This window comes from Cydia strobilella, chromosome 6 (assembly GCF_947568885.1).
Source record: "Cydia strobilella chromosome 6, ilCydStro3.1, whole genome shotgun sequence".
Classification (NCBI taxonomy): domain Eukaryota; kingdom Metazoa; phylum Arthropoda; class Insecta; order Lepidoptera; family Tortricidae; genus Cydia; species Cydia strobilella.
Genome location: NC_086046.1, coordinates 8,669,442 through 8,683,866, shown reverse-complemented (window position 1 = coordinate 8,683,866; position 14,425 = coordinate 8,669,442). Strand labels below are relative to the sequence as shown.

Genomic DNA, 14,425 nt, shown 5'->3' with positions numbered 1-14,425 from the left:
GTATCCGACCCATCCGATCCAATAATCTGCGTTTAATAATTGAAATCATGTACAGCTTGAGCGTCTTTAAACGTGACTCAAATATATTCGATGGTTGTGTTGCCAGATGCCACGCTTTCCCAAGTTTTCTACGTTTTTTGACGGATCGATCGACGATATTTACCTTTAACGAAGTTATTTTTGGCTTAAATTATTTTTCAATAATCTTAATGGTTATAAAATTAAATGAAATCGTACACAGATTTTTTCATAATTTTTATCATAATTCGCTTTTTATATTATTTAGAAACCTAAAACATGACGATTTACGTTTTGAGGTTAAACACTTCAGAATAATTCGTCAGTTTTTCACTTCGATTCATAAATCAAAATGATTGGATTTAATTCTAGCGGTTATTTTTTTTTAGATAAGATAAATTCATTTAAACTTATTCTAGCTTGGGTTTTACAGTGGTAATAATGCAGTTTGTTTTTAAATACTATGCATAAATCTATATTTTAAAATCTACTTGTAAATGAGGTTAATTAAATACCTATGAAACATTATATTAATATCTGTTTGAGACTTTGAGTTCCATACTTAACATAGTTGGGCTAGTCCAACGCTCAAAAAACCAGTGTAGGTCTGTGCGCTCTCCGATAATGCGCCTTTGCTATCTCGACGATGACACATTTTAGACTGGTTCTGTCGCGTTCGACTAGCCGGCACTCAGTAACCGTAGAGGGACCACACAAGAAATCACATTTTTTTTCCATTTGTTCATTTTCAATATTATTGCAATTTCCATAGTAGTTGTAATTCAAGAACCGGTTAAAGTGACCGAAACATTTTTATGCAGGCAGTAGCACATGCGGTTTTACTTACCAATAAACAAAGGATAAGCCGTTCGGGGCCAGCTACAAATCGAACGACTATATATAGTTTAGTAGGACAATCAAATAATCACAACAAACAATAGGTAAGTAAAGTGTGAATTGCTATACAAATAGTAACTAGTGACATACTTAACTAAACAATTCCTATTATAACACCATTGTTTACTAAATATTATTTCTGCTTTTTAAGAAAAAGTGACTATAGTCGGTCAAACCAAATTGTCAGTAAATAAGAACAAAAAAACTATACTCATCCTTTTCTTTTGGGTGCTAGTACTAGTATAAGACAAAGATAGTATGATTCTCTCTGAAATGAGAGTACTTTGACAAAATATATCTAATAAATTTTAATACTATGAGACTAATTGAATTTAACTTTGAGACTACTTCTAGAAATCTTTCTGTCCTCGTACGTGTTGCCAATAAGATACGTTTTAATAACTTGCAAATGTGTTACTGGTATTGTTCCCGATTTTATTATTTCGCCTAAAGGCAACATTGCGGTTACTGTGACAGTGACAGTTCAATGTGGGTTGACTGACATTGTCTTGTCTTTACTTTACTCTTAGTCTTTCTTTGGTCTTGTGGTTCTTTTTACACTTTATACATGTTAAATTTTCATGAGTCTCGAGATTTATTTTTGCGGTAGGTTAAATTACATATGCTAGAATAATACAATTCTATTCTCGTAATTATTGTGATGTGTATAAAAAAGATGTTTTCCTTGAAAGCACTTTGCGTAGAAAGCCAACTGCCTAAATACAAGTTGTTGATATTTTAAATTTAATAATAATTAATAATTTCCATATTGGTTACCAATTGTTGTATTTCTACGTATTTTTATTATAATTATCTCGATACGTACTTTGTTCCTAATAATGAAAGCACAATATTTGTGAATTACAGATGGCTGACATTAAAGCATTGTTGAAGGAAGCAAGGAAACTAATTGATGATAACAATTACAAAGACGCACAAGAATGTTGCAAAAATATTCTAAGAAAGGATAAACAAAACTATATTGCACTAGTGCTCCTTGGGAAATCACTACAAGATGCTGATCAAGCACCCCTAGCATATCAGAAGGCTATTGCAAGCAAACCAGACCATCCATTAGCTTGGCATGGTCTTGCCAACTATTATGAACGAAAAGATGATGAATCCTCAAAAACAAAACTGATTACTGTCTATGATGAAATATTGAAGTTGGAAATCGAAGAAGACAAAGCATTAGAAATAATTACCAAACTTGGGCAACTCGGCTGCCATCTAAAAAGCAATGAAGCAATCACTACTCTTCTCCACTATAAAGACAAAGTTAGTGAGGCAAAATTATTGGGTGCAGTAGAAAATCAACTATTAGAACTTCTTAAGAGTGGTATTTCTTGTAAAGAAGATGACATACAGTCAATTTTAAAGCTATTAGATCAGCATTACATAAAAGATCCTAGCAGTTCTCTGGAGCTACTTTATGCCAAAGTAATTCTGCAAAAAAGCGACTATGCAAAAGCAGTTGATGAAATTATAGGCCCTCAATTCTTTTCACAAAATGTTGTGTTACGGGAATTCCTTTGCAAACACATATGCAACACTTATGTTAGAGATAACTCATTCAATAACATACCAATAGAGAGCCTTGTAGACAAAATAACAGATGGAATTGAAAATTCCAAGTACCCTGGCTTGCTGAAATGTATGATTTGTTTCGACAAAACAGAATATTTGGAAGCTTATAAGCAGTGTGTCCCATTGATAAACTACCAACAAGCAGACATTACAGAAGCAACATTTATTATAAAATGTGCCATGATGCTAGAGAAATGGCCAGTTGTACAAAAGTTAGCTACTAACTTCCTCCCTAAAGCCAAAGAACCAAATTTTGTCTTGGATTTGAAAAGATACTTGTTTTTGTCACTTGCCAAACAAAGAAAATGGAAACAAGCTATTTCTGCATTATCCGAAATACCCATTGGTACTTTGAGTATTAGTGAACAAGCTATTCTCGCAGAATGTTACATTGAAATTAATGAAAATGCAGAACACATAATGGAACAGCTTCAGTCTAGTAAATACCACCTTCAACTCCAAGCTTTATTTTTACTGAAACAGCAAAAATATGCTGAAACAGTAACACTTTTAAAAAACATTAATGACGAACCCTTGTGTATGTTCTACTTAGGCAAAGCACTCTGGAAACTAAAGGACTGTGAAAAGAGCCAAATCAATTTATTGAAGGCAGCAAGACTTAACCCACACCATCCAGAAACATTTTTGTATTTAGGCCATTTCTACCATGATTACAAAAATGATTTAGAAAAATCAAGAAAATGTTATGAGAAAGCACACAGTTTGGACAGTACCAATCCCAAAATAACTAAAAAATTAAGTGAAGTTTACACAAAATTGGAACTAAGAGAAGCTGATTTTGAACTCCTGTTAGCTGCAGGGAAGAACATGCAGGAGTCTTGGTTGAATTTCAGATTGGGGCTACACTATATGATTAAAAGATTGTGGGAAAATGCTGTTGTACAGTTTAGAAATGTTATCAAAAGTGATCAGGGAAATATTACTGCTTTTGAATGTTTAGCTGATGCATATTTTTCTCGGGGCTCATACACATCAGCATTAAGAGCTTATAATAAAGTAATGACAGCCAATCCTAGCAGGAGCTCACACTGTCTAACAAAAATAGGAAAGATACATTCTCTCTTAACACAGTATGAAGAAGCAATTGCCACATATGAGAAGGTTTTAAAAATTGATGCTAATTCTATGTTAGCTTTAAAAGGCATAGCAGAAACATGGATGAGGATTGCCAAGAAAAAAGTAATGGCTAAAGTATATGGTAGTGCAAGAGATTGTGCTCAGCAAGCCATAAATTACCTTATCAAAGCATTACAGAAACAAAAGCAATTTATCTGTCTTTGGAAGCTTTTAGCAGATACTTTGATATTTGTCACCACATTGCCAAATAAATATGCCTATGCATATATGACAGATTTACTTGTGCAATCTGATGAGAATATCCAGACATATCAAAAGCTAGGCATCTTCCCAAAAGCGATAGCATGTTACTCTCTTGTTGCTAAAAAGAATCAGCAATCTGCATCTTATGAATTAGCATCGACTTACTTTGCATTCCATCAAGAATCACGGAAATTGGTAAATTGCCACATAGCTTATAAGTTGACACTTCAATGCATAAAGGAAAAGCCAACCCATTGGAGAAATTGGAATTTGCTCGGGAAAATATGTCTATTTATAAAGAAATACGATCTTGCACAGCATTGTTTCATCAAAGCTTTATTTGTAACTCGAAAATGGTCTGTTGCCAAAATTTGGTGTAATCTGGGAACCCTGTACGTAAAGTTAAATCATCACAAGTTGGCTAACTACTGTTTTTGGCGCGGGCAGTCCACTCTGCCTTCTTATCCTCTGAGTTGGATTGGACAGGCACTGATTGCAGAAGTCATTAGGGAAGAGGAAGCTATGGACCTTTTCAGACATGCGTCTCGACTTGGATACCACCCCGAAAGTGCACTTGGCTATGCTGATTGGGTGTGCCGCACATTAAAAAAGAGTAGTAACTACAAAGAAAACTCAGAGTTAAAGTATGTTATAGATGGTCTCCATGCAATTCCTTATGCTATAGATCTTGTAGAGTGGTACTCTACTTTTGAACCTAATAATGCTTGTGCCTGCACCATACTCGGAATCCTCCAAGAACGCTTTGGACTTATCAGGGCGGCATTTAAATCATATGAAAAAGCATTGCAGTATGCTGATGATGAAAATAGAAATATTACCTTTCTGAATATGGGGAGAATATTGATGAGAATGGAGAGATATGATGAAGCAGTGAAAGTGTATAAAGCAATAACTGAAGCCAGCTTGGATTCTACATGTGGCTTAGCCCTTGCCCTCTATAAGAAAGGCCTTTATGAAGAATCATATGCAGCTTATGATGCAGCTCTGCATTGGTTGAGCAATGATGATGATGATAAAGCAGACATTCTTGTTGCTATGGCTGGCATTGTGTATATGTACAAAGGAGCAGATGATGCAAAAACGCTACTTTTCCATAGCATCCAAATATCTCAAAAGAAGCCCACACCATACAGCTTATTTGCAATTTGCTCATTAGGAGTTATACATTCTGATCAAAGTCTATCTAAACTTGCTGTAAGTGAGATGCAAAAATATGAAATGGATAGTAACTTTGGATTTGATATTGGGTTTCTGAGGTCTTACGTTCTCTTATGTGATGAAAATATTGATGGAGCTATAAAATTGCTTAGTGATTCTCTTCATGATCATCCAAGCAATGCCCTGCTGTGGTTTTGCATGGCCCAGTACTGTCTTAGAGAATCCAATCAGAGAGCTAAGGTGGCCAGCAGTTGTGCTCAGAGAGCCTTGTGCTTAGCACATTATGGAGAATGTAAATGTAATCCAGCTGAAATCATTTCTGCTGCCAGCATTGCTGAGCATTTTTCGGGCAACCAAGCCAAGGCCTTGTTGTTGGCTAAAGAAGGCTTACACATTTATCCTAATAAGTCAGAAATCTGGGCTGCTCTCTTGTTTTCTCTCTTGCCACACAAAAAATGGATAGAACGGAAGGACTGGTTATTGGCTGCTGCTGGGCATATGCGAAGACATTTAGAAATCTCGCGCTCTCTGAGTAGATGGGTTAATCTTGTAGAGAAAAAACTAAGTAGGTAAACAATTAAGAAAGATGTTTATTGTGTCATGGATTTGCAATTTTATGCTTTTACAACAGGTAACTTTAAATAGAATTTTCAGTATGTATTAGATAAGGAGGAAACTTACTACTACTACTACTAGCTATATGTATATTTTAATGAACTCAAGATGTTAAGATTTTTGTCAAATGCCTTCATGATACAAATACTAACTGCATTTATTTATACAGTCTAAAGTGTGGTCTGTATGTGGAGTGAAATCTTTAATAGTTTTAATAATGGATATAATCAAATATAAAATGCAATGAATTCAGTACAAAATACTGTTTTATTTAATGAAAAATTAGTTAGAATTTTTGATTTTTGCCATGCCATCAGAAATTCTTCTATATACTGCGAGAAACTTGTCTCCATTGTTTCTTGTCACCTTTTGACCTTCTTCAGTGCTTTCATAGAGCTTTTCCACAATGGGATCACTTTTCTGAAACAAACATATTTTTATAGTAATAAATATGTTTCATAGAGATATCTAGGTTGTATTTAAAAAGCCGTGTGCGAGTTGGACTCGCACACGAAGGATTCCGTACCATTAGATACGCAAAAGACGGCAAAAAAATCACGTTTATTGTATGGGAGCCCCACTTAAATATTTATTTTATTCTGTTTTAAGTATTTGTTGTTATAGCTGCAACAGAAATACATCATCTGTGAAAATTTCAACTGTCTAGCTATCACGGTTCATGAGCAGGCATCGTAAACTGCGAGCGAAATGCATTGAAGTACTAGGGTGGTTGTCAAGTCAAAGTAAGTCATTTCAATGGATTTCGCTCGCAGTTTACGATGCCTGTTCATGAGATACAGCCTGGTGACGGACAGTGGAGTCTTAGTAATGGTCCCGTTATTACCCTTTGGGTACGGAACCCTAAAAATAAGTAGTTATGACAACATGGGTGGAAAAACTATTATGTAAAGTAGAATTGTAACATTTGTAACCATTAATTTGACAGCCGAATCAGATGGTGTTTTGTATCCCATAAGAAGGACAAAGTTGCCTTTTTCTTGAGATTGTCGTAATTAGGATTGTTCAGTTTTCAGACCCCCATTTTTATTTTATTTTCGGTAAATATAGGTTAATTTAAGACTCCAAATAGAATTTGCGATCCTGAATACCAACTTCCTGGTGATGAACCAAATATTTACTTAGTCTTAGTGAAAAATAAAGCTCCGAAGAAAGTGATACCGAAATACAGCAAAACAAACATATGTTATAGTATAAATAAAAAGGATATTAAGTTTCGTTAAGCAAGTTGTTTAACAATTTTTCGGAGCTTGTTATAAAGCATTTTAGTGTAAGCAGTTTATGTATAACGTACACAAAAAAGTGGTCGTTTAAAAAAAAAATGTTTTAATAGTAGATTGTGTCACAAGGGAGCAAAATGACATATTTACGGCGAGGGCGTACAATTGAATCCTAAACGAAGCGAAGGATTCTATAATAGAATCCTGAGCGTAGCGAGGGATTCTAATATAGAATCCTGAGCGTAGTGAGGGATTCAAGAGTTAACGCCCAAGGTGAAAATAATTTTGCTACCATGTGACACATACTGCTTTTCACATCACCTATGAGGAAATTACATACTTACATATACTAGGTTTCAAAACATTATTATTTTAAGCAAAGATCGATACGGACAAAGTGCCAAAAATATGTATACACGACCTTAGTATAGGCATAGAGTAACTTATACTAGAGCGGTACTGTCATAGTAAATTTTGTAACCCCAGTAAATTCACTGCCATCTGTCGACACACTTTAAAACTAAAAATGAAGATTTATAAAAATACGATAGAATGTATTTAAATATAGATAAATGATTTTTTTTATTTGCATTAATTATTTTTATGATTTTGACCCATGTTCTTTCACTGATATGCGTTAAAATTGTTAAATAACAAAGGAAACCGTCAACGCCATCTATACGACTGTAGGCCCAAACTAGTAGCGCCCTCTGAACGAGAATCAAATTTTCTTGATTTTCGAGGCACGTTTTTTCCTTAGACTGTATCCATCTATTACGGAGTTATATCTATCTTTGGTATAGGTACATACTTCTGGCACTTTGTCCGTATCAATATTTTCAGACGTGACTGTACTGACAAATTAAAAGTACCTACAGCTCATAATTATGTACCTAATATCTTTTCAAAAACAGCAGCAAACAACTAAAATGATACAATGAAAATCAATTACATTATTTTTGTAGATTTTTCTGATAACACATTAGCTCTTACCCCTCTGAACCAAATCTTCGGAAGAACACTATGAAGACTGATATCACTTATATTTATTATTATTAGTGTCGTTACCGGGATGCTGCTTAAAAAATCTGACACAGATGAAAAGGCCCATTATTATTGATTTAAACTAAGTATTTACAAATTTATACAGAATACAGAACCGCATAATGCTTTGTGAAATATTTGTACAAAACTTTTTAAATATAAACTTTTTAAATTGCATAGACAAGTATGGCTGCGTTTAAGGAGACCTAAAATCTCAAAATAAAAATTAAATTATTAAACTAAAGTTTTTTTACGTTTCTTTGTAAATATTACGCTAATTAATTAATTTACTTAATTTAAATATGATATTAATTAATTTAAAATACGTTAATTACATTTATTGTTTACAATTACAACAAAATACTATTTAAGCTAGAAAAATTGTATGCACGTAATCGATTATAAAGAAATTGTAATCGATTATATGCATACTAATTTCATATGTCTTTGTGTCAATATTTCATACTGGCAACAAAATGTCCTTGAACAGAAAAGTGCCACTTTGATCCCTCCTAGCAGGGAAGAAAAGTTCCCTTTTCGAATAGGTGATGTGAAAATATTTTTTTGACACGTTGCTTATTATGTAACTATTTAAGAAAAATAATAATAGTCAGAGGCTACGTTATAGAAATGTTTAATTACGTGCCTTAAAGTTTAATAAAAGTTGATTAAAAAAAAATATGTGGTTGAAAATATGATTTAAAAAATAAATGCATCTGCGGCTTCATGGTGGAGGCAAATGGCCATCACGCTTTGAGTTGTTGTCGTTGTTTCGGAGAGGTTTCCGCGTCACCACGCTCTCAATGACATCGTAAGGAGGGCCTTAGTATCCGCCAACATCCCCTGTGTCCTGGAGCCTCCGGGCCTCTGCTGCACCGATGGCAAAAGGCCGGACGGCTTGACTTTGGTGCCGTGAGAGAGGGGTAAGTGCCTGCTGTGGGACGCCACGTGCGTTAGCACTTTCGCGGCCTCACACCTCGACCGAACTGTGCGGACAGCTGGTGCCGCGGCAGATTTTGCCGCGGTCAAAAAGCGGGATAAGTACGCGAACCTGGCCGGTAATTATTATTTGGTACCCCTGGCGTTTGAGACTACTGGGTGCTGGGGGTCAGAGGCCATTGCCTTTATTAGGGAAGTGGGACGTCGCACTAGGGAGAGGGGGTCTGACGCCCGCGCGGGTTCGTACCTGGTGCAAAGGTTGTCCATCGCAATTCAACGTGGTAACGCGGCTAGTGTGATGCACCTTTGCGCCGGGGAGCGTATTTACAAAAGCTAAACTATTTCAGTCACGACTCAGATTATAATAGGGGAGCTTTTGTTTATGCATATTAGTTAACAATATCTATACCGTTTCGGTAAAAAGTAGTCACTCAAATGGATTAGCTTTTTGCTTAATTATTTTCAAATATTATTCACGACAAAACCTAGTCGAGTTTAGTAACGTCAGTATCGTTTGAATATGATATCTAAATTTTAATTATACTTATTTACTCAAATGGATTAGCTTTTGTCGCGATAATATTCAAACATTTTGCTCTCACAAAACCTAATAAGAAGTACGAGTACCCTTTAGTACCGTTTGGTAACTAAAAATTGGTAACCGGCTTCGACACGGGAAAAATAAATCCCGGGTTGTAACTGGTTACAAATGGGGCTTTTGAATTACTGATTCCTAGCCACGGTTGCCAAATGTTTTGTAACTGTCAACAAATGGGAATCCAAAATTACACTAAATCAATGGTTGGTTAGGTTCGTTAGGTAGCTTCAAATGCCCGAAGGGCAAACATCCCAGAAATAGGAGCCCCGCGAAGCGGGGCTCCGTCTAGTTAGCTGGAGTTCGTCGGACTGTTTCCTTCGCTTCGCGGGGCTCCTATTTCTGGGCGATTTGCCCTTCGGGCATTTGAACCTAACCTACCTACCTATTGATTTAATGTAATTTTGGATTCCCATTTTACAAAACTTATTTACCAACGGTACCACTCTGGCCCAATTCGTAACTGGCTACATACAAGGAATTTGAGATTCCTGTTTTGTAGCTAGTTACCAAACTTAGTTACCGAACGGTAACACGCTGGCCCAATACGTAACCGGCTTCAAACTGGGAATCTTGATTCCTAATATTCTGTAGCTGGTTACGAAATTTTGGTTACAAAACGGTACTAAAGGGAGTACTCGTACCTATCAACTGAAATAATTCTAAAAGTAAAAAAATCTTAGGCATTGTTAAGTAATTTGCATGAACGGTAATTTATTTAATACAATCGGAGTCGTTACTAAAATATTATTAAAATTTTTAGATCGCAACAGACTAGCATTTGTAGTAACAATATCCGTATGAATTTAGTTAATAAAGTCTATACGATTTCAGTAAATTTCTGTACTATAATAGATTAGGGTTTTGTTGAGTTTTGTCCAAACAAAAGCTAATCTAGTTCAGTTCGCATCTGAACCATATCAGTATAGCCTTTGTAAATACGCCGCCGGGGACAACTCGTGGGGGACTTTTTGACTAGGCTTAAGTTTATTGAATTGTTTTTGTATTGACTTGTACCTGAATAAATGGAGTTTAAAAAAATAATTAAGTATATTTTTATAACATCAATCAGAAACCCAATGTGCATTTAAATGAACAAAAGATACGAAGGTGGAATTCAGTTTAATGTATTCATTTTTATTCACATATACACAGAAAAGAAATTAAAAAAATCCTGCTTGAGTTTTTTATAAAAAATATATTTTTTAAGTTGGCAACAGGGAGTATTCCTCTATTTACTACGTTTGATAACTTTTATTATTCGACTCACCAATTAAAAAAAATGTACAATCCCGGATTTGAGCTAAAGCCAGTGAGTTATAATTACTACATAGTAATAATAGTTCAATGGCTAAAGCCTATTTTTTTTTTTATACCATGTCGGTGGCAAACAAGCATACGGCCTGCCTGATGGTAAGCAGTCACCGTAGCCTATGGACGCCTGCAACACCAGAGATATTACATATATTTTGGTCTGTAGCTCTGCATGACTGTCCCACTTATATAAACTTATCACAATGCACAGGTAAAGTACTCACCAATTCTTCATCGGATATCTTCTCAAATAAAGGATGATCTTCAAAATGAGTCACCATCCAATCATGCAAATCTTTTACATCTGTGATAGTATATACAATACCCTGTAAGAAACACCAAAGATTTATTTGATATACCTACCTACATTAATTATCTGGATGAAAAATAAAATGTACCTAATAAGTTATTTTAAAACTGAATTGCAAAAGGAGTAAAAGCTCTTAAAAATATGTTGTTTATCAGTAATGGTAAATACTTAGGTTTTAAGTAATTCTTACTTACCTGCTCTGCTAGCATATAAGCATACTCTGATAACAACCATTTGTTAATTATTCTCCATTTATGTTTTGCTTTCTTGAAATGGGGATCTGGATATAAGAAGAACATCTTCTTAAGCTGAAACATAATAAATAGTTATATTTACCGATCCAATATCCAAAGAAAAACAGAGCATTATTAACCTTTCATAATCTGTGTTGTGGTAAAAAATTGTGGGTTCAAATGTTGTACAGAAATTAAAAGATGCCTAAAAATTCAGTCAGGAGCCTTATAATAATAAATAATAATAATAATAAATTCTTTATTATTTACAACGACGGGACTTAATCGCGTAAAATAAGTATTAAACCCACCTCCGACGTTTCGAGGACGGCGTTGTCCCCGTGGTCTCGGAGAAGACTGGCTAAAGTTGACATCAACATCTTCTAGGCGCGCGAGTTTTTCGAACTACCCGCACTTGGTCTTGTTTATTAACTTGAACGTTTTGCGCACTAGGGATGTTACCGGGTCGACACACAACACTCACAATATTCGATTTTTCAACTTTCGATATTTGGTTTCGCTTACACTTACTAATGACTGGGTTCCATGTGGATGAGATATATCTCATGATGTCAACTTTAGCCAGTCTTCTCCGAGACCACGGGGACAACGCCGTCCTCGAAACGTCGGAGGTGGGTTTAATACTTATTTTACGCGATTAAGTCCCGTCGTTGTAAATAATAATGAGTAAAAATCGTGAAAGTTTAAATCAATAAATTCTTTATTTGGCAGGCACGAAACCCAATTTTTACAATCTAATATAAAGGTGTACAAATAAACAAAAAAATACAGTACAAAATACTAAAACTTACAACCTAAAACAATGAAATAAAACATTTTACTTATGCACTAGAGATGGCCGTTCTCGGACCGGTGCAGTTTTCGCCAATGTTTGTTAAATTCGTCACTGTAGTCTTTAGCTACCAGTGACAGAATTTCATTGTTAGAGGCTAGCAGTCTTGCCCGGAAGGCAGCCGACCTGACTCTCAGAATGGCGAAGAAGTCAGGTATCTTACACAGACAAGAGGTTAATTTTTACAAACCTGGCCTTTGTGAAAGAAATTACACAAATATTTCATTGCATTCGTTCTTAAAACTGACACATTTTGGTATTGGTTGGGATGCTGTATCCTTAGTGCTTTTATTCTATCATTGACATAATCTGACACCTTCACTCTTATTTCCAATCCCAGCATGAGGTTGTCAGGAAACATAGGAGACAAAGTCACTGTAAACATAAAGTTAGTATGTATTTCCCATAAAGGACGAAATTTACAATAAGCTCTTAATTAGCTCGCAACTAATGGTTGCCATGGAATCCTTAGTATAATATTGTCCTCTGTTTAAACATCACTAACTGAGCCCAATGTAATGCCACAAGCTGTGAACAGTATAAACTTAATGCGTGGTATTAAAAGGTTCCAGAATTGTCTCTAAAAGGCAGGATTCTGGGATGCATTTGTTTGGTAATTGATATGTGTTTGCATTAACACATACAATAATACTGTAAGTACATAGTATGTACATACCTAACAAGCCTCCATATCCACAACCAACATCTAAGAATTCAACTCTTTTGTCATTATCCTTGAGTGTTGGATACAAGGTAGACCAGTCGTAGTCATCTGGGTGAGCCGGGCTGAAACATGTTACTGTGTAATGAAAATGAAAATTATTTACTTACAGAGACATGATCATATTGTGTACCTAAACAATGTCAATTATGACTTACTATTCAAAACAGTGGTCAGCAATGGGGTTAGAATGTGCACGTTGCCTATAGTATTTCTTTTGAGGCAATGCCATTTCTTTTAATGGAACATATAATGCCAATTAAGTTCATTAATAGTTACAACATACAAATATGTTATAAAAATATCTTTCCTGCAAAGGCTGCTAAGGAAATTAACAATATTTACATTGTTTACGGTGTACGTACTTCACGTAGTTGGCTCATGTACAATGCTACAATGTGAATGTGATGTGACTGTGTGACTGTCATGGCTGTGACTACTTATACTAGTTATACTACTTATATCTATCTCTTTGTCAAATTGACATTTAAAGTACGTTCAGATTCTGTAATAATTTAGACCCATAGACCTAGCATTACTAGACCAGCTATACGCGTGCGCCCGTAAGGGATAGACATAGATGACGTCATAAACGTGGGGATACCATATTGGTAAAAATTACCCCAATATTTGATATCACGTTGGGGCGATTACCCTGGAGGCAAAGTTAGCTTGTTTGACGGTATTAAAAAATTGTTAAATAAAATGTCAATAGGCCGTTCTTTTTAGGCGTATAAACAATGAAATACCTCCTATAATTCGCGCAGGTGGTACAAAACTAAACATGTTTAGTAAATAAAACGTAAAATAAAATGTATTATGGGTTTTAATTTAAAGAAATCACAAATCGCAATCACACCAATTAATGTACACCACATTTAATCTTCACAACATTTGTTTATTTATTTTTTGGAATTAGAAGTACGAAAAAACTTCGAGGTCAAAATTACCCATAAAATTATGATATTTTCATCTGGTATCCCTAACATGATTGTTATGCAGCTAAATTAAGAAGAAGTTTAAAAATGGCTGACCTCAGACTCCTACCTACCTACGTAATTTGGGCGGATAATTTTACAAATAATGTTTCATGTGTTCAATATACGCGATATAATCCGTTTTCATAGTTTTATTTCATGAGTAACTATCGCGGTAACCGAAGACAATATTAAATAATGTTTTGTTAATTTGCGTAAATAATTGTGATATTTTTATTGAAATCGTTTGATTCTACATTGCTTTGAGTGTAACGTACTTTTTCTCAAACATGCTATGTAATATTGATATTACGTTCTTTATATTAGGCTGGGAAGTATCACGACTCCGGCGCGCCTAGACGAGGGGCCTGTAATGAAATTTCATACAAAGTTGCAGGCCTAGGCCGGGAAGTGGCTCTTTTTTAATTTCCATTTCACATATATTTGTGACACAGCATCATGGCATTCAGCCAAAAAAAAAACTATAACCAATATTTGCTTATGGTTCGGAATGACATTCTGCCAATACCATTTAAAAAAAAACAATAAACGATAATTAATATA

At 35.0% G+C, this 14,425-nt stretch overlaps 2 protein-coding genes across 2 annotated transcripts; one reads left to right on the top strand and one right to left on the bottom strand.

The window, feature by feature from the left end:
* The first annotated feature begins 1,397 nt into the window (after positions 1 to 1,397).
* Positions 1,398 to 5,600, top strand: LOC134742059 (superkiller complex protein 3). Its single transcript, XM_063674987.1, has 2 exons — positions 1,398 to 1,521; positions 1,783 to 5,600. The coding sequence occupies exon 2, from the start codon at positions 1,783 to 1,785 to the stop codon at positions 5,593 to 5,595; it is 3,813 nt and encodes a 1,270-aa protein (XP_063531057.1). The 5' UTR covers positions 1,398 to 1,521; the 3' UTR covers positions 5,596 to 5,600.
* A 285-nt stretch (positions 5,601 to 5,885) lies between these two features.
* Positions 5,886 to 13,320, bottom strand: LOC134742060 (tRNA (guanine-N(7)-)-methyltransferase). Its single transcript, XM_063674988.1, has 6 exons — positions 13,043 to 13,320; positions 12,840 to 12,949; positions 12,354 to 12,538; positions 11,272 to 11,385; positions 10,992 to 11,093; positions 5,886 to 6,057 (listed from the first exon to the last, which is right to left on the bottom strand). Exons 1-6 carry the CDS (start codon positions 13,114 to 13,116, stop codon positions 5,920 to 5,922), a joined length of 723 nt encoding a protein of 240 aa, XP_063531058.1. The 5' UTR covers positions 13,117 to 13,320; the 3' UTR covers positions 5,886 to 5,919.
* Positions 13,321 to 14,425: the final 1,105 nt, after the last annotated feature.